The 25,874-nt window shown below is 24.9% G+C and overlaps 1 protein-coding gene across 1 annotated transcript; it reads left to right on the top strand.

The window, feature by feature from the left end:
- Positions 1-7,616: 7,616 nt before the first annotated feature.
- LOC115713185 (geranylpyrophosphate:olivetolate geranyltransferase, chloroplastic-like) lies at positions 7,617-25,323 on the top strand. The gene is made up of 10 exons (XM_061106831.1): positions 7,617-8,096; positions 8,430-8,566; positions 14,472-14,618; positions 14,722-14,950; positions 15,050-15,120; positions 23,635-23,727; positions 23,919-24,036; positions 24,706-24,768; positions 24,904-24,936; positions 25,031-25,323. The coding sequence occupies exons 1-10, from the start codon at positions 7,866-7,868 to the stop codon at positions 25,103-25,105; spliced, it is 1,197 nt and encodes a 398-aa protein (XP_060962814.1). The 5' UTR covers positions 7,617-7,865; the 3' UTR covers positions 25,106-25,323.
- The last annotated feature ends 551 nt before the right edge of the window (positions 25,324-25,874 follow it).

A 25,874-nucleotide genomic window follows, 5' to 3' on the forward strand; every position in this document is an offset into this window, starting at 1 on the left:
TGTTCATGATCAAAATAGGAAATCCAATTATAGAGTTATATGAGATCTATCAACCAAAAAGACCAACAACCATTGACAAACAAACCACTAACTCGAGCACAGTTGTGAAGATGTCCAGAGGCAACTTTCACAAGGTCAGATGGTACACATACCAATAGAATTTTTTAGATGAGCAAAAGTGTGAGCATCTAATGCCTTCGTGAACAGATCAGTAAGTTGAGCACATGTGGACACATGAGTAATATTTAAAAGCTTAGATTCCACCATTTGCCTAATAAAATGATACTGTATGTCAATGTATTTTGTGCGAGAGTGTTGTACTGGATTTTTTGAAATGTTAATATCACTTGTGCTATCACAAAACAATGCCGAAGAGTCTTGTGGAAAACCATAATTAGTTACCATTTTGTTTTGCCAAATGAGTTGAGTACAATAACTCCTAGCTGACTATATACTCAACTTCAGTAGTAAAAAGGGATATGGAATTTTATTTCTTACTCAACCACGAGACAAGATTAGTCTCGAGATAACAGCCTCCTGTGGTACTTTTACGATCATCCAAACTCCCAGCCCAATCAAAATCAATAAAACCAACAATAGACATGTTAGTATCTCTTGAGTACCATAAGCCAAATTCAAAAGTCCTAGAAAGGTATTTGAATATACGTTTTACAGCAAACAAATTCAAAGAGTTGGAAAATTGGAATAGGAGCTGTTATTAGAAACTGGAAAGGTAATATTGTGGTTGGCATGTCTATTCCCATTGCAGGTCAGGGCCGGCCCTGAAATTTAGTGGGCCATAGGAAAAAAAAATATTTTTGGGCCCTCATTTAGAAAAAAATGTGGTATTTTTTAAAATTGATAAAAAAAATGTGTAATTTTAAAAGGGGACAAATTTTTTTGGGCCCCTGAGCTAGGTGAGCCCTAGGCACAGGCCTAGCCCGCCTATGCTCATGGCCGGTCCTGTTGCAGGTGTTGTCCATTCCACTTTAGTTGAGGCTCTAGCTCTTAAATTTGCACTCCAATGGTGTCTTAACATCAAGATGCCTGATTGTTATTGTAGAAATTGACTTGAAGATGTTAGTGGATAAAATTAAAAGCTGAAAAAAAAGATTTCTATATTGTCGGGCATTGTAATTGATATTTGTAACTATTTATCTAAATTTCCTAAAGTCTCTAGCTATTAGACATATACCTAGACAGTGTAATATTAATTCCCATAATTTAACTAAAGAACTTTAGGGTTTGATAAGAAGTTAGTTTGGAATGGTTCTGTTCTAGCTTTTAATATTGTGTAACTTGTATTTAATTGTCTTTTTCAATGAAAGTTACATTTAAGTCAAAAAAAAAATAAAAATACAACATTAATATATATTTTTTTCAGAGAAAGAAAAAGGTAACATTACCATTTTCATAAGAGAAATGCTAAAGGGTATTTATAGTGCTAAATATTATTGTAAACGTAATATTATTATTGGTGCAATTTAATATTAAGTCCTACTTATTTTACTCTAATAAATATTATAAAAACTTGCTAACCAATTATAAAGCGATACTTCATCGTGGCGCTAAACACCATTAATACCTCATAAGAATACTCTTTTCATAAAAAGCCCCTTTGGTAGATTTGTTTGGTACATAGAAGACATCACGTGGCTACACACAAACACAATAAAAATAAATAAATCTTTCTGATCTATACTCTCTCTAGGGTTGGTTTCTTGTTATTATCTTTAATTTATTGTTCATTAATTATATATGTTATATTCAACATTTAGGATGTTGTAATATACTTTTATTATGTTCAAATTAAAAATAAAGTGATCAATTTCTAAATAAATAAATAAATAAAGATTCTAGAATATAACTCATCTCTCGAAACAAAGGGAAGGCTATATATAAGCTCACATGGCCAGTATTTTTATAATAAGTTGATACTAAGAGCACTCCTAATTGCTATTTTTCTATCTTTTAAAATATATAATCAAAATACTATTTTTTCTATTTTACAATAATTTTTTATATCACATCATTCATTAATTTTTCTAATTTTTTTATATCATTTATATATTATATTTTTAATATATTTTATTTATGTTAAATATATTCTCCAACTTTTATAAAATCTCATATTTATTAATATTTACCTATTTGATATTATATAATTATATTTATTTTAAATTATCTCATCATGTATATACACACATTTACATGAGCCGAAAAATAAAAAACAATTTAAATCAAAAAAATAATAAAATAAATTTAGATCTATATGAATAATGTTGTTCTACATCTAAAAAATTATGTAAAATAAAACATATGTTGTATGTCATATTTTTTTATAAATTTTTATCTTATCTACACCCTAAAGCTAAGAGTGAAAATAGAGCATTTATAAATATATATATATATATATATATATATATATACTAGTATATTGTTACGTGCGATGCACGCACGTTATGTTTTATATTAAGTATTATATTATGAGTTCGGAAGGAAATAAATGAATAAAAAATAAATAATATTTAATTTAGAGAGATTTGAATAATAAATTTAGAATAAACTTTTATGTCCAGTAAAAACATATTGGAAACAATAATAATAAGGTTATAATATATGTTGCATTTGTTCCAGTTCTTAAAATAATAGCAGCAAGAACATCTTTGACCTGGAAAAATAAATATTACAAAATTAAGAATTAGCAAAGCGTGTGTAAATTTTACCAAAAGCAATGAGAATTAACAACTGATGATTGCATTCTATTTCAGTAGGTGAAATTGAGAGAGAGAGGCTTTTGTAAAAATTCTTAATTTTTTGGGTTTAATTATTGAGTTTATTTTTTGAAATTTGAATGAAGCAGTGTAAAAAAATTTCAAAAATTATAGTTTGTTAGAGAGATATGTAAGTTAATCGTAAATATTATTTAATTTTTTGGGTTTAATTATTGAGTTTATTTTTTTAAATTTGAATTTAGCCGTGTAAAAAATTTTCAAAAATGGTAGGATTTGTTAGAGAGATATGTGAGTAAGATATTTTTTTAATTTAGAAAAAGATTGTTTAATTTTTTGGTTTAATTATTGGGTTTATTTATTTATTAACGTTTAACGTTAACAGTCTGTTAAGTTAATCGTGTAAGGCTAAATAAAAAAAGAATCGTTAAACCAAGAATTGCCGTTAGATAGACACTTTTATTATATAAAGACTAGATAGATGTTACGTGTCAAGTCACTTATGTTAATTTAATTTTAGTTTTTAATTTTTTTAATATCATAATTTTAAATTAATAATATTCAATGTAGTGATAATCATTGAAATTTGAAAGCATAATAGTTATTTAAATAAAAACAAAAATTACTATTATACTTTATAATAGTAATTAAAAAAAAATTATTATTCGTCTTAATCTTCGCAATTAATAAAAATGCTCATCTACTTAAACTATCAAAATATTTAAATTTAATTTAAAATAATATTTAAAATTTAACTAATTTTAAATATCAAAATTTAAAAATAATTTTTAATAAAAAAATAAACAATATGAATAAATTTATTATTAATTGTAATCTTTACGTGGCAACATCTAATAATTTGTTATTTTTTTTATTTAAAAAATAAAAATCACCTAATAATTTCTCATAAACTAAGAATTCGGTTATATATCCACATTTTATATAGAATAGATATATATATATATATATACTAGTAAAAAGTTACGTGCGAGGCACGTATACTAAATTTTATGCTAGGTATTTTCTATTATATTAAAAGGTATTACACTTAAAAATATTTATCTCATCTTGGTTCAACCCAACTTTATGTTGTTCCCATAAGATTGTGTGTTAGATATGAGCTTAGAAGAATAGTATTCGTTAGAATGGGTGCCAGCAATGGCGGTGCTGATGTGAGTTTTATCTTCTGGGAAAAATCTAGCTACTCCGACATTACAATTACACCTAGCCTTTCAAAATGAGCATCATCAAAAATTCAAGGATTATAAATTGAAAATGATATCTTGTTACTTTTGGTGTACCCAACAAACTCTCTAACGGATGACATTATATTTCGCATATCCCAAAGCAGTTTAAAAGTAAAGCAATATAGCAATGGAATAGAAGACTTACTCAAATAAATAATTACTTGAGCAACAAAGGATAACTCGCTAATAGAACACTGAATATTACACCCAAATCAACAAAAAGTGAGGAATCGCAACAGAGAGGCCATGAATCACATCATAGAAGCTGAAAGATCAAAGAGAATAGATGAGGCAATAATTCAATAGCAATATAGGGTTTGAGGGTTTGAGATTTAGAAAAAGAAATTATAAATGATTATCCTAAATAATCACGATTGGTTGCTCATCATCTTGGGGTTAGTTATTTTATTGAGAATTTTCAGAGATTGTGTTTCCGGTTAGGTTTATACGATTAAAATTTAAAAGTAATATTAATTTATTTAAAAATTAATATTAAAATACATCTTCATAAAAAAATTATTATTTTTGAATAGAAAATTATTTTAAAAAAAAAAAGTTACCCATAAATTTCTCATAAACCCGATTAAAATTTAAAAGTAATATTAATTTATTTAAAAATTAATATTAAAATACATCTTAATAAAAAAAATTATTATTTTTGAATAGAAAATTATTTTAAAAAAAAAAATAACCCATGAATTTCTCATAAACCAAGAATTCAGTTATATAAAGACATTTTATATAGAATAGATATATTTATAGTATATGGCCTCTCTTTAGTGAAAATTAATTTACATTTTTCATTAAGGGTAGAAAATTGTAATTGTGGGTGTTGACTTATTCAACGTCACACACATATATATAAATTATGTTTAAGAAAATTTTACATAATAAATCAAAAAAAATTTACAAACATATATTAACATGAAAAAAAAAATTATTTTTATTCTTTCAACTTTTTTATTTATAAAAATATCTTTTCGGTAAAAATAATAAATAATTTTTTTTTTGCTGTTTTAGTTTATTTATAGTTGTTATGAATTGATTTTCTGGTCGTTTTTAGTTGTTTTATAGTTTATTTATGGTTAATTTATAGTTATTGTGTGGTTGGTTTCTTGTTGTTTTTTAGTTATTGTTTTTTTATTTTTTACTGAGCAAAGTGTATTTTTGTAATTTTTAAAACTTTATAAGTGTATTTTTATAATTAAAAATTTTAGGCTGTAAAATTATAAATAAAACATAAAAGAAAGGTATTATTGAAAATTTCCTTTAAAATAAACTATAAAAGCTCGTTTGGTAGGTCGTATAAGGGTCGTAATGTATTAAATAATAAATAACACTTTGTTTGGATAAAGTAATGTATTGTATTAACTATTACAATAAATAATCTGAAGTCAACCCCAATTTCTAACCCAGACCTGGACCTAGACCTGAGTTTGAGACCTGGGACTCAGACCAGAAACTAGGACCCTGACCCAGACCTAGGATTCAGACCCGAACCCTGAACCCCGGACCTCGAACCTCGCACCCAGACCCAGACCTAGACCCCGTACCCAGATCCCAAACTAGGACTCAACCTGGGACTCAGACCATACCCGAATGACGGACCCAGACCGAACCCTAAACCTTGGACCCAGATCAGACCCGAACCCCAAACTGGGACCCAGACCACGGACCCGGACCTCAAACCCCAAACCCAAACCTGGGACTCGGACCCAAATCTTGGATCCCAAACCTGAACCCGAACTAGAATCTTGGACACGGACCTGAACCCTACTTGGAGTCGGTGTTGAGGTCAAGTTTATTGAAAATATATTATAACTTTACACAATCTATTAATACAAGTCAATACCAAACATAGTATTATATTAAATAATACTAATACAATACAATACAATCCAACACAATACAATACAATATGACATACCAAACAAAAATGCCCTAAATGTATAATTATATTATACTATCCTTATTTGTATTAGAGAAATTTATATAATAAACTAAAAATTTTAAAAAAATTATAAAAATATGTCTCACACGATTTATTTTTTACTTTTACGCTTAGAATTTTTTTTATTTACAATAATACCTCTTCAATAAAAATAATAAACTATTTTTTGATTGTTTTATAGTTTATTTATAGTTGTATGATAGTATCATAAAGTTATTTTTGATTGTATTATATTTTATTTACAGTTGATTTATAGTTATCTTGAAGTTAATTTTTCGTTGTTTTAGTTGTTTTCTTACTTTTTTTAACAAAGTGTATTTTTGTAATTTTAAGTTTAACAAGTGTATTTTTGTATATAAAAACTTTAGGTCATAAATTTTTAAATAAAACATAAAAGATGGTATTTTTTAAAATTCCCAATTGTATTATATTTAATTTAATATATAAGTTTGACATATCTTTATATATTAAAAGTGTCTATCTAACGGCACTTTTTGGTTTAACAGAATATACTTAAAAATAAAAGAATATTCTGTTAAATTTAACGATTACGTTTGATCTCCCGTTAACAAATAAACCCAATAATTAAACCAAAAAAAAATAAACAATCTTTTAAATATTAATAATCTCTTTTTAAATTAAAAAAATCATCTTAGCCACATCTCTCTCTAACAAACCTATCTTGGGAGAATATTAATAATTTTTTTATTTATTTTTTAAAAAAGAAAAATATAGATAAAATGTGATAATATAAATGTGAGACTGAATATGAGTTGCCCCTTCTGTAATTATTTAGAAAAGATAAAATGTATAGATAAATATATGTGTGTGAGACTGTATAACATACATTATTATAACACAAATATGTTTTACTTACTAAATATACTGACATATATTTTATTTTTATAAAACAAATCGTTCAAATAATTATACTATTTTAATTATTAATTAAAATAAAAAACTAAAATTTAAATAAAACTAACACTACGTGGCTTGGCACGTAACAATCACCTAGTCTTAATGTAAATGTACGTAAATTAATGTATTAAAAGTTAAAAAAAATTATAATACTCTTAAATTAGTATTAGTGGATACACATTTATTTCTTTCAGAAATTAATTACAAGAAAATATGGGTAGTATTAAATTAAGTCTTTTAACACCTTAATTAAATCACCACATATTTTATTTTTAGGATTATTAGTTGATTTATATATATTTTTAGAGTAATGTATTAAATATTTATAAAAACAAAAACTATGATATTTTTTCTCAATGGACACACATTCTTATATTGGTCTCCTGAAATTTAATTTTAGCTTTTTTCCTGTTCGGAATTTTTTTTACACATCGATTGATTAATTGGACACATCTGTATATGATGAGCATTGTTATTAGACATAAGTACGCTATAAAATGTTGTTTTATAGATAGTTACCAGTGGTGTTTATAACCATTATGAGATGATATTTTACTAATAATTAGCAATATTTTATAAAAAATTATTACATTAAATTATTTAGAACTTAATACTTAATTACATCAACAACAATAAAACATACCTTAAGTGGTGCTAGACACAAAGCTACCTTTTAGCATTTCTAGATATGCAATAGTTCTAAAATTACAATTTTGGTCTTAACGGGAGTAATAAGGATCTAAAGGTTAGGTGAAATTAAAGAGCACTCAAGATGGAATTTCTGGCCATAATTAACACAATATGGTAATCAAGGCATGCAGGCAAAAAAGATAGATGTGCCTGCCTACCATCCAATTAATAATCCATGGCTTCTAAAACTTTTTGGGTAGCTTTAAATTTTGAAATCAAAACAAAATATTATTTCATTATAAATATTGCTAATCATTCATGATCATCACTATGTTCTAATAAGCCTTTCTTTCCCTCTTTGGTTTTTAATAAATAAATAATATCATCATGGAGGTCTCATCAGTTTGCACCTTTTCATTTCAAACTAATTATCATACTTTATTAAACCCTCACAATAAGAATCCCAAAAACTCATTATTATCTTATCAACACCCCAAAACACCAATAATTAAATCCTCTTATGATAATTTTCCCTCTAAATATTGCTTAACCAAGAACTTCCATTTACTTGGACTCAATTCACACAACAGAATAAGCTCACAATCAAGGTCCATTAGGGTAAGTATGTGTGTATAATATATATATATATATATGAAATTTAAATTTGTGATTTCATTATTCGTTATTAGATCAAAATTTGTTGATATTTTTAAAATTAATATTTATAATTAAATTTGTTGAGTAACTATTCATGGGTACGTAATACTCATTAAGAAGTGTTCCATATATATATATTTATATTTTATATTATCTCAATTATAATTATAGAATTGTGTTATTAATTTACAACTACGGAAAAATATGAAAAAAAAATAACAATAATAATAATAATAATAATAATAATAATAATAATAATAATAATAATAATAATAATACTTTGTTAATTAACAGGCAGGTAGCGATCAAATTGAAGGTTCTCCTCATCATGAATCTGATAATTCAATAGCAACTAAAATTTTAAATTTTGGACATACTTGTTGGAAACTTCAAAGACCATATGCAGTAAAAGGGATGATTTCAGTCGCTTGGTAAGTAACTCATTTTATATAGAATGATTTTTTCAATATGTTCATAATATTAGTCCAAAAATATATTGTGATAATTTGTATTATATATATGGGTGCACTTGGGTATTATCCATAAATAGGTAAAATTAAAAATTTTTGAGTTTTTATGCTTAATTTTTCTATCTAATTAAAAAAAATCTCTCATTTTTATATCATATGGACTGAGATTGTTCCATCTGTAAAAAAAAAAAATTAAAAAAAGTGTTTTAGCAAGAAAAAAAAAGTTGAGTTTGAGTTAAATATTTTTATATGAACATATTTTTGATTTAGTGTAAAAAGAGATATTTTTTGACATTTTTTTGATTAGGTAGTTCAATTAAGCATAGAAATTCAAATTTGTGATTTCATTATTCATTATTAGATCAAAATTCGATAGTTTGATATTTTTAAAATTAATATTTATAGTTAAATTTGTTTAGTAAATGGGTAATACCCATTAAAAAGTGTTGCATATATATATAAATATATATATATATATATATTTTAAAAAAATATTGGTGTCAAGCAAATCAAAGATAGAGGGACCAAAAAATATACTCCTTACAACAAAATGGAAAAGAGCCTTCTAATATATTAAAAGTTTAATTAGTATAATTGAGAAATTGGTTCCCTACTTTTTTTTTTTTTTTTCAGCAAATTAGTCCTCAAATTTTAATTTTTTGTTGGGGTTTAATAATACTCGTTAAGCTGGCAAGAAATCATAGTTGGAGGATAACTTTTTAAGTGAAAACAAAGTTGGGGACCAACTTGTTAAGCTATGTATAGTAACTCCCAATAGATTGAAACTTTACTGTTTAAAATATTTTACTAAAATATTATAGTATCGTTTGGTAATATTTTTATTTTTTTAATTTTTAAATCACAAAAATAAAAGTAAAATTTTTGCTTTTGAAAATTTTATTTTTGAAAAACAAAAATCTGTTCTATAACCACTTTTGTTTTTCAATTTAAAAAATAGAAAACAAAAGCGTGTTCTGTAAAATTCATTTTTATATTTATTTTTTGATTTTATTTAAGTCGGGTCTAGGTCTAGAGTCGAATCTGAGTCCGGGTTAGGAGTTAGGTTTAGTGCCAGGGATGGGGTCGGGGTTCGGTTCGGTTTGGGTCTAGTCAGAGTCATAAATATTGATTAAGAAAAAAAATTGTTTAAGAAAATATTAAAAGTAATTTTTTTTTGTTTTCAAAATTTTGAGTCTCAATTAAAAAATGAAAAGAGAAAACAATTTTATAGAACATGATTTTGAAAAATATTTTCACTTTTCTAATTTTAAAAACTAAAAACTTATTAAAAAAGTGTTACCAAACGTCACCTATATTTTTTATTTTATTAAAGACATTGTTATCAAATATCAGTGGTGCCTAGTACTACCTTGAAGTATTGTCTTGCAAATTAATAGCCATATTCCATAATAATTATTAAATTAAATTGTGTGGGATCAATACTTAATTATACTAATAGCAATATAATATTTTAGGTAGTGCTAAACACCAATACTGATGCCCTTTAGCACTTTTTTTGTTAACTCTAACTTTTACATTACATCATGCACTATTTTTATATATATATTTTTTATTAAATCATTTAAAAATTGTATTTTTAGTAATTAAAATAATAAAAAAAAGAAGACAAGGAATATTAAAAATAATTAATTTAGAAAGAGATGGAATAAATAAAATAATAATTTAAAAAAAAAACGTTTAGGGCCCGTTTGGTACGCAGGATTGGACTGGACTGGACAAGATTGGATTATGCTGAAAGTAATCCTATGTTTGGTTTAAGAATAGACTGGACTATTTTATTTATTTCCTTTTAGAAAAAAAAAAACTTAAATTAAAATAAAAATATATAATAATAAATTAAATTAAAATATATAATAATAAATAAATAAAAATGAATAATTCGTAACAAAAAATAGAAATAAAATAAAATAATATATCAATTAAGTATATATCATAAATATATAATGAAATATTTTATCATATTTTTTATTTAATAAATAATTAAAATAGTAAAATAAAAATACTTAAATAATATAAAATTGTTTATCTTAAACAATAATTTATTATAAATATTAATTTTTTTAAAATATTTATATAAATTTTCTAGTAATTTAAAAATAATATATAATTTTATTGTCATGTTATTTTTCTAGAATCAATTTAAGTAACTATTGGTTAATTAATAATATTTTAACTTTTGAAAACTTATGTATAATAATTCAAAATTATACATTTTTACTAATTTTAATGAATAAGTTTTTGATAAGAAAAAAATGTATAAATAAATGTGTGATAATTATTTCCTTTAAATTCTTATTAAATTTAAAATATATTAATAAAAGTAAAATTAAAATTAAAAAAACGATAAAAAAAATTTCACTTGCATGGGATTATTTATCCCACTCAGCAAGGTGGGATAAATAATCCCAAACAGATAAGGTTAGCTGGATTAGTTATCCAGACTTCTAACATGCCCAAACACTGGATTAGACAAATTAATCTGTCTAATCCAATCCAGTCCTGCGTACCAAACGGGCCCTTAGAGAAGTAATTAGATGGTAAACAATCATATTCAGAAAAACTAAAAATAAAAATTCTCAGAAGATTGAGCTCTTTTGATTCAAGGGTCTTAGGACTAATGTAACTTTTTACTGAAAAAACTATTTATTTAGGGTGCGTTTGGTAATATTTTTTTAATTAGTTTTTTATTTTCAAAATTAAAAAGTAAAATTATTTTCTAAAATCATGTTGTATAAAAACTGTTTTTACTTTTTAATTTTTTTTTAATTCAGAATCTAAATTTTAAAAATTAAAAAATATATATATTTTTAAATTTTTAAACAGTTTTTTTAATCAATATTTTAGATTCTGACTCTAACTTAGACATTAGAAACTGAACCTGGACCTAACCCCAAACTTGGACCTGCCCCCGGTCCCGATCTCGTTGGACCCGACTTAAATAAAATCATAGATAAAAATGAAAATGAAAATGAAATTTACATAACACATTTTTGTTTTTTATTTTTAAAATTAAAAAACAAAAGTAGTTATAGAACACATTTTTATTTTTCAAAAATAAAATTTAAAAACAAAAATTTTACTTTTATTTTTGTGATTAAATTTTTTTAAAAATAAGTGTTACCAAACGTCTCCTTAATCAATAAAAAATAAAAAGTGCTTTTATGGTATATCCCAAAAATAGGTGTGGCGATGCACCACATTTCTATTTTCAATATTTGAATAATTATGGTAGTATTTGATAACATTTTTTTTAAAAAAAAATTTAATCACAAAAATAAAAGTAAATTTTTAGTTTTGAAAAATAAAAAAGTGTTCTAACTACTTTTGTTTTTCAATTTTAAAAACAAAAAATAAAAGTGTATTCTAAAATTCTATTTTTTATTTTTATTTGTTGATTTTATTTAAGTCGAGTCCAGGGTCGGGGTTTGGGTCTAGGTTAGGGTCTGGGTCGAGGTCCAGGTCCGAGTTTCAATGTCTAGGTTGGGGTGGGAGTCCAAAATATTGATAAAAAAACTGTTTAAAAAAAATTGAAAGTGATTTTTTAGTTTTGAAAAATGTGATTTTGAATTAGAAAAATTGAAAAGTAAAAACAGTTTTAAAGAACATGATTTTGAAAAATATTTTTATTTTTCTAATTTTAAAAACAAAAAACTGATTAATTTAACGGACTAAAAATAAGGTTCAAGCGGTCTGTTACAGTGTCTCATATTTTATATGTGTGAAATAAAATGTTTGAACACTATTTTCTATATTATAAATTATTTCTTTAAAAACTTTACATGTTGTCTTAAAAAAATATAACATACATACTATCATCTATCATCTATTATATATATAAAGGGATATTGGCGCTAAACCATCTAAATTTTAAAATTGTTGACACTTAACTACAAAAATTGAAATTTCGACAACAAAACCTACTGAACCCCCATTCCATTTTGCTCTTTCCACTTCTGTCAAAAAATCTTAGTTAAGTGTTACGTGGACGAGCCCACGTGTACACATACATACACGTGTCAAATTTTATTGGTCTACTTAATATTAATTTTAAAAAATAATTATAAATATTTAAAAAATTAAAAAATCAGAAAAAAAAATAATTTTATTTTTTTTTCTTTTTCTTTTTCTTATTCTTTCTTCTTTCTTCTTATTTATTTCTTAAACTTTCTGAAACCCTAATCTCTCAGCCCTCCCTCCCAGGCCCTCTCTCTCTCTCTCTCTCTCTCTCTCTCTCTCTCTCTCTCTCTCTCTCTCTCTCTCTCTCTCTCTCTCTCTCTCTCTCTCTCTCTCTCTCTCTCTCTCTCTCTCTCTCTCTCTCTCTCTCTCTCTCTCTCTCTCTCGTCTGGACCTCGCTGGAGCCGAAGCACCCAGGCCCTCGCTGAAGCACCTAGGCTCTCGCCAGAGCCATTTGCCCTCTCTCTCTCTCTCTCTCTCTCTCTCTCTCTCTCTCTCTCTCTCTCTCTCTCTCTCTCTCTCTCTCTCTCTCTCTCTCTCGATCTTCTCCTTCCCAGACCATCTCTCTCTCTCTCTCTCTCTCTCTCTCTCTCTCTCTCTCTCTCTCTCTCTCTCTCTCTCTCTCTCTCTCTCTCTCTCTCTCTTCGTGGTGGTCGCCGGAGCCGAAGCTCCACGTCACTTCTCTCTCTTGATCTGCCCCAACCATTAATGTTTGCCCTAATTTAATTTTTATTTTTCTTTGATTTAAAAAACAGTGGCGATGGTGGTAATGGTGGTTTTGTGGTGGTGATGGTAATAGTGGTTGTGTGGTGGTGATGATGATAAGAGATGAATAACACAGAAAAAAAAAAAAAGAAGGGGAAATGAGATAGGGGAGGCAGTCGGGATGGATAAGAAGATGTAGGGTTTTTTTTTGTTCTCTCCAGAAGAAGAAAAAAGAAACATAAAATAAAATAAAATATATTTTTATATAATTATCTTTTTTATATTTAAATTTTTTAATTATTTTAAATTATTTTTTAATAATAAATATTGTGTAGACCACTAAAAATTTGCCAAGCGTACACGTAGGCATGCCACTGTGGCACTTAACTGAGGTTTTTTAACAGAAGTGTAAAGAGTGAAACGAAATAGGGGTTCAGTAGGTTTTGCCGTAAAAATTTTAATTTTGTTTGGTAAGTGTTAAAAAATTTAAAATTTAAGTAGTTTAGCCACCAATATCTCTATATAAATATTAAGATTATAACTAGAATAGATACTATTTTGAATTCTGTGTATAATTTAGACTTTGTATTTTTTAAAATAGTACAAAATAGACATTGAACTCAATTTTTTGTTAATTTTTTTTAATATAACCAACCTAAAACTAGTTTCTACTACAAATAAATACAAAAAAATATAATCAATCTTATTATAACACCTCCAAAACATGTTATTATTAATCTCAAGAGTCTACTTTGGACTATATTAAAAAATATAAAATTTGAATTATCATTTAACAAAATAGAAGGTCCAATGCATAATTTTTTATAAAATATAATATTAAAAAATGTATTTACCCATACAATTATTAGAATATCAAAAACATAAAGGATGTGCATGCATAGATCAATTTTTGAGAGGTACTACTACTACTAGCAGAGCCGGCCCTGAAATAAAGTGGGCCATAGGGGAAAAAAAAAAATTTGGGCCCTTATGTTAGAAAAAATGTAGTATTTTACAAAATCGGTAAAAAAAATATATAATTTTAAAAGAGGAAAAAAAAATTTACTTTGGCAGGTGGCCAGAAAAATTTCAGCCGCCTATCTGAAAGGGCGGGGCCTGACTACTAGCTCCATAGAATTTTCCAACTTAATAAATTAAATAATGGTTTTTGTTTGTTGGTGAGCAGTGGTTTGTTTGGGAGAGAGTTGTTCAATAACAGACATTTATTCAGTTGGGGTTTGATGTGGAAGGCATTCTTTGCTTTGGTGCCTATATTGTCCTTTAATTTCTTTGCAGCAATCATGAATCAAATTTACGATGTGGACATCGACAGGTACAATTACTAACTATATCACTACATTTTTAATTAATTTGTAAAATTAAACCAATATTAATTATTTACACTTAATTAATTTAACTTTGATGATGATGATCAGGATAAACAAGCCTGATCTACCACTAGTTTCAGGGGAAATGTCAATTGAAACAGCTTGGATTTTGAGCATAATTGTGGCACTAACTGGGTTGATAGTAACTATAAAATTGAAATCTGCACCACTTTTTGTTTTCATTTACATTTTTGGTATTTTTGCTGGGATTGCCTATTCTGTTCCACCAATTAGATGGAAGCAATATCCTTTTACCAATTTTCTAATTATCATATCGGTATTTTACTATTCTTTAATATAACTTTTGTAATTTTCTATTTTTAATATTCTTTGAATTTTGACACTGAAAATTACAAAACTTGTAATGTGTCTACAGAGTCATGTGGGCTTAGCTTTCACATCATATTCTGCAACCACATCAGCTCTTGGTTTACCATTTGTGTGGAGGTAGGTACTCTAAAATTATATTTATAGAGATTATTATTAAATTTTATTTTAATAAAAATTGAACACATATTATTATTTTGTATTATTTTTATAAAAAAATTTACCACTTTTATGTTTTCAGTTTCATATATTTATATATTATATTTCTTCTTTTTTTATACAAATTAAATATTATATATTACGTTTTTATTACTGTCGTTACTACAAATTTTGTTAAGTGTTGATTTAGTTAAGTAAAATATCACATATTATATTCACGATCAACCTCATTTTTATTTTTAAAAAATTATTAAATAATCTTAAAATAAATAACAATAGATGTTGAAATATCAAGAAAAAGAACAATAAAAATATATTTTTATTTATTTATTTAGTATTTATAATTAAATAATTATAATTATTTAGTTCTTTTTCTATTTTTAAATTATTTAATCATTTTTTATTGAAAGTAGACAATTGATTTATTGGCGCACGTTAGTTTAGTCATATTTAATAAGATTTAATGAAATTAGAATTAAAAGCTGCAATAAAAACGTAACATATAGTATTTAATCAGTAGAAAAAAATAATATATAATATTAAATTTGTTGAAAAAAAAACATGTGGTATAGAAGTGTATGAAACTAAAAACATAAGATATTTATATTGTAAATATCCTTTTTGGAAAATGCAAAGTCTAAGCCATTTAATAAAATAGAGGATACGTTCAATAATTTTTGTAAAATAAAGAATACAAAATAATATTTATTATATTTAAATTGTTTAGGTTTCCATAATTATTTTTCTTTGCACAATTTTGTATTATAGCTATTTTGCTAGTATATTATTATTAGTAGTAAATTACTTGTATATTATTATTTAAAATTGGAACATATATTGATATATATATATATAAGATTTTTTTTAATGTGGAGAATTTTGAAAATGTGCAACCTGAATTTATTATAAAATAGATCTCACTATATTTTTGGAATATAAAAGGGGTACATGGCCACTACAATGTGGTGTAGTGTAGGAGATTTTTATTTATTTATATCGTGGGTCCCACTTATTCAATGTTTTGTTTTTTTTATTTAAATAATCCTCACCAAATAGGTGGGATTATATATTTTCTCCTAAAATTGAAAAAAATTAATCTGAACTCATCTATTAATATCTCTCGACTGAAAATCAAATGCCCAACATCAATCCAAACTAAAATAACGTTATCGTTTAAATTAATCATAAAATTTTACACCTATCAAATTGTGAAAAATTCCAAATCTACAAACTCATCTCACGTAGCCCAACCACCTTCAACTTCAAAAACCATCGGTCACCTCCATCACTTATCTCACACAGCCCAAACATGAGAGATCTAGTCATGAGATCACCTTGCCATCGCCATTGAGTCCCTGCTTAGTCAGATCGAAAGTGTCATCACAGTGAGTAACTATAATCGCCATCAAGCTCTATCATCAAAGACTGCCAAAACACCGTTATTTTCTAGGTCAACGACAGCTCTTGAGTGTTGGCCTTGCAGAAGCCCACGTCTCTGCAAACATGAAAGAAGAAGAAGACGAGGCAAAGAAGAAACGATGAGCAGAATTTTTTTTTTTACCCCAATTAATGCATTATTATATCAGTGGGGTCCATAGTATTGAATAAAATTAAATAATAAATTAATAAAAAAGTAATTATAAAAAATTGGTTAGATGATACAGATGGACATGTGGGATACAAATAACATTTCTCAATTAAATAGCAAATGTTAGAAAATAAAGTTAGAATAAAAAAATATTCTAATTAATCTTAGATTGAATATGTTGCATTCAAGACCACAATATTACACTTACCCAATTAGAACAAACTATTAAATACCATACAAATAAAGCATTTAGAAAATTCTCCACGGTAAAAAAGTCCTATATGTATGCACTTTTGTGTTTTAGTTTAGGTAATTATTGATCAACTTTGGTACATAGATATTCATAATTCTAGAAAAGGAAAAAACATATATACAGTAGAACCTCTATTTAAGAATACTCTATTCAAGAATAACTTCTAATTTGTTATAAAAAAATCAAATCTCAATTCGGACCAGTTATAAATAAGAATAACCTCTAAATTGTAATTAGTTATACATTTTTTAAGTCCCGTTTTAACAAAGTATACCTCTATATAAGAATAATTACATCATAATAAAATATATACATATATTTTGTAAATTTATTTATGTAAAATTAATAATTTTATTTCAAATTATAATGCATGTATGAACATTATATTTACTTTAAAATAATTTTAATATAATATAGTATTAATAATTATTTATTGTTATTATTATTACATTGATATTTTTTAGTTTTTTAATTTTTTTTTTCTATTGTAACTCTATTTAGTTATAACCTCTCAATTAGAATATAATTTACTTGGTCCCAAGTGTATTTTTGGATGGAGGTTCTACTGTATTAGGATTATATTATATACATGTTAGTTATTTAAAATATATAAAAAGTTCATTTAAATATATATATATATAAAATTATGAATAATTTATCGTAATAAAAATAAAAATTAAATAAAATATATTTTTGATATGTGTATATAAAAAGAAAAAATTATCTTATATACTATTTTTGACGTTTTTTTTTTCTTTTAAATTTATAGTTTGGGTTGCTCCAGTAATTTCTATCTGGGTTACTCTATAAATTTTGGTTGCAATTTAAGTTCCTCCGTTAGTTGATATATGAGTTTCTATTTTCTATATGAATTTTCGTAAAAATACAAAAAAAAAAAAGATGCTTTAAAATATAAAAATAAAAAAAACTCCTAACTAAAAATTTAACTTAAGAGGAAGCACATGTTATTTTTAAATAATATAATATGCTAAAAATTTATTAAAAGTTGATATAAATTTGTAATTTTTATAATGTTAAATATAATTTAATGTAAAATATAATAATAACATATTTAATCACAATAGTTAAAGTGCTAATATAACTTGGGGTCTAATCCTAGCTAGAAAGAAGATCATTTGTTTTTGAATTTTTTTTTTTTTGAATTTTTTGTTATATACTAGTGGAGAAAACACGTGCTATGCACGTGCATTATATAATTAAAATAGAATAAATTATATAAAATTAATTTAATAATAATGCATTTATAAAATATGATTCATGTTATATAAAAAAACTTTGGGTGATTTTACAATGCACCCCCTTAAAAGGGATGTACTGATGCACTCTTAACTTGTTTCGGCATCCAGAAAAATTTTTTACTCTAATTTTTTTTTTCATATTCATGTACGTTATAGCTATTTAAGATATTCTACAAAATTTTGAAAAATTTGGAATAATTTACAATATAGGAAATAATGTTCAAACAGTCTATTTTACACGTGTATAAAATAAAATAGTCACGCGTGCAACACACTGTTTGAACATAATTTTCGGTGTGTTAAACTTTTCTCAATTTCTTAAAATTTTGCAGGATGTCTTAAATAACTATAACATACATGACTATGAGAAAAAATTTGACTAAAAATATTTCCGATGTTAAAACAGATAGGGTAGCATTAATATATCCATTTTAAGGAGGTGCATTGTAGAATTTTCCAAAAACTTTTTATTATTCTATGAGAAAAAAGACTTAAATTTTTGTAAAAATAATATTAAATTAAACTAAATTATTTTTCTATATATATATATATTTTGTAAAATTATACCTCACAATAATTATTGTAAAAATAATTGAATTATCTATTAATTAAGTACCACACACATATTAATTTTTTTAGTAAAAGCTTTACGAAATTATGTAATTTAATTTTAGTAATTATTCTCAAACTAATTTTATATTATTATACTTTTAAATTTTTAAATACTTTGTTAATGTAACAATGTACGTGTACGTTAGAAATATTTCTAAATTTTTTAAATTATTTTTCATTTTTAAAAAAGTACATTACATCATTTTGAAAAATATTTAATAAATTAAAACAAAGATAAATTAATTTAATTAATTTGTTCTATTAATGGAGGGTGCCTAAAAACTACTAAATTGGTGTAAAATTTAATTTGTTAGATAAAAAGAATATTTACTGACTTAATTACAACTTTGAAACTATATGTAAATTACATAATAGTTTAAATGTAATGTTGTAGACTACTAATTAATTTTGCTACAAATTAATTTTTTAAATAAAAATTAAATTGCATAACTTATAAAAAACTTAAAGATTTGAATAATTTAATATCATGTTTTTATTATCATAGTTAAAATAATATTCCAAAATTATATTGTTCAACAAAAAAAATTGAAAATGGTAATAGTAAAAATGTAGCTCTCTAATCTATGCCATGGATCACAATAACTCATATTAGAAAAACTATCATTATTCATGTCATTATATAAAAAGATTTTATGGTAATTAATAAGAACACCAATGATATTTTTGTAATTTATTATAGAAAGCCGAAAAGAGTATTCTCTCTTTTTATATAGTTATAGATAGATATAGATATATAAGTAAATAAAGTATATTTTAAAAATATATGTTGTGATGAATTAATATACAAGTATATTTCTTTTCCTGATTTTTTCACTTAATTTTTAAGTGGGTCTGCCTATACATACATGCATGTTATTATCACGAAATGTATATAAATACAGTTATATAGATATTTATATGGGCAAGACTATGGTAGGACTTAGTAAAAGTTCCCTACCAGTAAGGAAGCTTTTTTAACCATTGATTTTAGATCCTGTGATTATTATAATATAAAGTCTATACTCTTACGATAGAACTGCTTGTATACAATTAAAACTTCATATATATTATAATAATATTTATTATAAATTTATTTTTTAAAAAATAATATTAATAATAAAAAATTTATTAATTTTTATTTTGAATTATTATTTTTTTAAAAAAAATAATTTGAATTATTTTTATATAAATATTTATTTTCAAAACATCACTAATTTATTTACATATATAGTTCTACCATAATTATCTTTTAAATTAATTCACTTTATTAATTTTTCTTATCAAGATAATTTTTATTAATCAAACCGAGTCAATTATATTCACAAGGGAATTCCCATTCAAAAGAGAAACTTACAACTCTTTTATATTTTTAAGAAAATTTTTATCTATGTTAGACTAGGAGTGTTCATCAAATTGCTCAAACCGCCCGCACCGCAAAAAAAATACGGTTTGAAATTTTTTATGGTGCAGTCGCGGTTTGAATTTTTCCTAAACCGCGCGGTGTAATGCGGTTTGCAGTTTTGAATTGTTAATTTGCGGTTCAAACCGCACCACACATTATAAAAATACTAATTTTTATATTTATTTAGGTCTAATATGTGAATGTCCAACCCAAAGCCCACTTTATCTCAAAAAAAAAAAAAAAAAAATCCAAAGCCCACTAATTATTGTATTATTGAAACTTAATTTTTTTTCATATTTATTTTCAAGCCTTATGATATTTTTGACAAGTGTTGCTCAAACTTTGTTGTATTTGTGATAGTTTAATTATTGGTGATAGTCCAAACCGCAAAAACTGTAAAAACCGCACCGTACCATTTTTTGCGGTGCGATTTCTGCAGTTTTTTAGTTTCCGTACTGGTGCGGTTTGGGAAATTGAAAAAACTGCATGTGCGGGTTGGTTTGAAAAAAGCTAAAAATTACACCACCCGTACCGCGAACATCCCTATGTTAAATAATTTTTTTTCATGTACAAAATTAAATCTACTTCTGATGCACTTTTTAATGCTACTATCTATACAAACTTGAATTCATACATTTTTCTTATTTATACATAAATTTTAATTTAGCCAAGCCATAAATTACACTTGATAATACATTCTTATAAATATAATATATATATTTTTTTTCTATTTTTAAAATCATATGTATTTTTTTTAACATATATTTTTTTCAATAATAAAAAAATTAAAATAACAAATCTAATTAAAATAAAGTAGAAAAAAAATCATTTAATTTAATGTATATATAAAGGACATATATAAAATAACCGTGTCTTTTTATTATTGGACCAACTTTCTACTACCTTTTTTCATTATAAATATTGGCTATTATGAATACAACATAATTTAAGTACATTTTATTTCTTTTACTTTTAATTGGTTTAAATAATGTTCTCATGCCATGAGGAAGAATGGGCCGGCCCTACATTAGAACTTGGGAGTTTTTCAATAATATACGCAAATTGTAAAAAAATTACATAATTCTTGTTAGCTATTTTAATCAATCTCATACCGTACCGTAATTAATATCACATCTTTTCTTGTCATTTTCTTAAGACGGTGCTTATCACATTTGTTTTCATTCTCTTTCTTTATTGCATTTGCATGACAACATTTTGTTTGTTTGTTTTTCTTTTCTTTATTATTTATTATTTTTGTCTACATCTATGTGTAACTTTTTCTCTTATAATTTTAGCTTTATCATTAACTCAAGATTGGTACCTATTTAACCTAGTGATTATTTTAATAAGTGTAATAAGTGGTAAATATATATATATATATATATATACATATATATATTCACTCTTACAATATAAAATACTTAGACTTAAAGGTATTTTTTAAAAATCTTTTACATAATTTAAATTAGTTTTTAAGAAAACAATTAACCCAATTTTAAACTCAAACAAAATTCAATATTTTATAAAAATCTTTTATTTATTTTATATTTAAAAGTTACTATATAGTTAAAAAGTAAGATGGTAACATACTAATTAGTTTTACTTTAATAAGTGTTACTTTACAATAATATTATCTTATATACATTTTATTATCTAAAGAAACTAAATAGTATCTTAAATATCTTAAAATTAATTACATTATTAAAACTTTGTTTTAAGTAAATTTTTGTCTTATTTAAAAGAAGTTTATGTTGCTTTTTATATTTGTATTGTAGCAACATTTTCATTACCTTTCAAACATATTTAATAATTTAATGAGATACAATATAGTACAACTATAAAAATAATAATTTTCATAGTATAACTAATTGTACAATGTTTAAAATGCTATTTGGTTACTTTGTTATTTTTTAAAAAATATATTAAAACAACTCTATTAAATGAACTTGTTCTATATATATCATTTAGTAACTCATGAAGTTGGTTACTTATTTAACATATATCTAGATTATTTTGTCTTAAACAACTTTGCAAGTTAATTGTAAGTATATTTAAGAAATTAATAATTATAATTACATATAAAAGTTACTATAGAGCAATGATCATGTATATATAGATACTATTTGGTACTTTTTTAGAAATTACTTTAAAAACCTATTGAAATTGCTCTATAACAGGAGCATAAGAAGAATATAAATTGTTAATTTTTAATAACTCATAAAATTGGTTAGTTTATTAAGTTTCAGTCAAATTTAAACTTTGACCATTTTTTTAGTTTTTTTATTAAAATATATGGTTAATTATTTGAAAAAAAAAATGCAAAAAATATATACTTCCTACATATCAAAATAACAATCTTAAAAAATAAGTCACAATAATATAATTTTTGAACCTAAAAAATTTAAAAAAAGTTTTTTAATCTTTGAAAAAAACAGAAAGTTTTTTGATAATATTGTAAAATTGAAAAAAAAAAAAAGCTGTCAAAATTCAAATAATTGAATCCGTACCTTTAGTATTCAAGAAAAACGAAGCAAAATAATAAAAGAAAATGAAAAAGAAAAGGAAATTGTTTGTCAGAGGACCAGCGGTATTTCATTATGCAAATTGGCGGTATTACTATTAAAATCGGCAGTAATTTGAGTAATAAAATTCCCGGGCAGAATTTTATAATTAAAATGAAATTTGTGTCATCTGATGTAAATTTCTCTTAGAACTTCCCTATATTCATATACCAAAAATATATAAGGAATGCACAATTAAAATTTTCTCTCAACAGTTATTTCGGTAGACTCTTTATTTAATTTAGTATTTGAGAGAGTGTTTTAGTTTATTTTTTTTCTTCATAATTGAATACGTTGTAACTATTTATGATAACTTATAAATTTTCAGAAAATTCTAAATAATATAACATGGAAAATAATATATGTTCAAACAATTACTTACCACACATATAAGTAAAGATAGTTACACGTGTAATAAAATATTTGAACCTTATTTTTAATACGGTAAATTATCGAAATTTTTTAAAAATTTACAAGTGATACTATCTCGAATGCCAAAACAAATAAAAAACCTACCTATTAGCGACCCTTTAATTAAGGGATGTACTATAGACTTAGGCCGGCCCTATAGGCATAGGCGGGCTAGGCCCGTGCCTAGGACCCACACCTTTCGGGGCTCAAAATAATAAAAAAATTATTAGGCTTTTATTTAAGTAAAATTAAGTGTATTGTAAACAATGTTATATTATACAATGTCATGGGTTTGAATCCCATAAGAGGGCGGGCCCTGCTTACACTATACCATTTCCCTCTATTCATAATTTAATAGTAGTTTGTTTGAATTTTAATTTGAGTTTCAGGCCTGCTTTTAGTTTCATCATAGCATTCATGACAGTTATGGGTATAACTATTGCTTTTGCCAAAGATATATCAGATATTGAAGGCGACGCCAAGTATGTTATCATCCTAACCTATTTAATAATCACTGGAAATTATCTGATCAAGTTAATATTTTAATTTTCTTAAAAGATAATTATGATATTTTTTCATTGTAAATCGTAAAAGAAAATAGTGATGACCTTATCGTTCACACAATTTTAATTAAATACCATAAATTAACAATAATAATTATGTTAATTTGTAGATATGGGGTATCAACTGTTGCAACCAAATTAGGTGCTAGGAACATGACATTTGCTGTTTCTGGAGTTCTTCTTCTAAACTACTTGGTTGCTATATCTATTGGAATAATTTGGCCTCGGGTATGAATTTAAATATCATTATTTGATACTATTATGTATATTGAAATTAAGTATTTTGCGGCATAAATAAAGTTTAATTTGCGATTGTAAATAAATACTTAAATTTAATTTTTGACGGCAGTAATACTTAAGTTATATTTCTGAAACTCGTACTTCGTTATTAAATATATTAAGTAAATTGTCACGTGAAAATTTCAGATTGGTCCAAGATGAATTTTTATTTTTTTTTTAAAAATAATTTATATGTACAATACGAAAATAATACGTAGATAATGACTTGACATTTAACGTTCAGTACTTACACAGTTTTACAAATATAACTTAGATATTATTACCGTCAAAAATTAAACTTAAGTATTTATTTACAACTAAAAATTAAACTTAAATATTAATGTCCCAAATTACTCAATAGAAATTTCATATATACCAGTCTCATATACAAATAATTTAAAATAAAGCATATAGATATGATACATATGATAATATTAAATGCATAATTTAATGCACTATATATATATATATATAAAATAGAACCATTGGGTGATGTAGTATATATAAGCTTCTCAATCTTAATCTAATAATTATATATAGTGACTATGCTGGGGTGACCACAAGAGCATTCCATAACAGAACAAAATCATCAGTGTGTTCATATTTCTTATATTTCAGGTTTTCAAGAGTAACATAATGATACTTTCTCATGCAATCTTAGCATTTTGCTTAATCTTCCAGGTTTGCCACCACAATTAAATTCTATTTCCTTTCTCTAAAAGAAAATAAGAGAAAAATGTTATATTATATATATATATTATTAAACAAAATTATACCTAAATATCGATTTTAATTTGTTTAATTAATTTTGTACAGACTCGTGAGCTTGCTCTAGCAAATTACGCCTCGGTAATATATTCTGAATAAACACTTGTCTTATTATTATTATTATTAATTTAGAAAAAAAACAGTAATTTTCTGATAATATTGAATATGGATGCAGGCGCCAAGCAGACAATTCTTCGAGTTTATCTGGTTGCTATATTATGCTGAATACTTTGTATATGTATTTATATAAGACCATAATATAACATATATATGTTTATTACATAAAATTGGGACACAAAAACGTCAATTATTTGGACAAAAGTACTCAGAAAGACCTCTTTCACTACAAGGGGAGGCCATTTAGTTATACTTGGGTTTCAATCAACAAATTTATAAATTTTTAAGATTTTATTTACAAAACATTTTCATGTGTAATTAAATCGATCGTCATTTATTTTTTGGATACAACTTGGTTCAACTTATTTTAATTAGAGTGCTTCGTAATTTAACTACAATTATAGAAGGGCATTTTATAAAAATACTGGATTTGGGGTAATAGTTTTCAATTTTACTGCCACACGGCAGAATTAACATTTATACTGTCCTCCTTTTTTTTCTTCCTTTTATACTGTCAATAACAAAACAAAAGTATGAGGCCTCCATCTTTGACAATCACAGACATAACCACCACAACAACACCAGGACACCAGAAAATAACCATTAATTCCGACAAGAATAAACAAAAGCAGTAAAATTGACGTCAATAAATAATCATGGCAAAACAACGGTAAAACAACACTAAAACAATCAAACAAAACGAAAGAAAAAAATGATTAAAAAAAACAAACAATCTGCTGCACAACCTCAACACCAGATGCAAAATCAACTATATTTGCAAGTCTATTCCTAGAAAATTATAAAAAAAAACTACTAAAACAACACTGAAACAACACAAAAACAAATGAAGCAAATATAACTACTTAGAAAAATATAAAAGAAACACACACCTCAAAACTCTC

The sequence above is a fragment of the Cannabis sativa genome, chromosome X, assembly GCF_029168945.1.
Source record: "Cannabis sativa cultivar Pink pepper isolate KNU-18-1 chromosome X, ASM2916894v1, whole genome shotgun sequence".
Taxonomy (NCBI): domain Eukaryota; kingdom Viridiplantae; phylum Streptophyta; class Magnoliopsida; order Rosales; family Cannabaceae; genus Cannabis; species Cannabis sativa.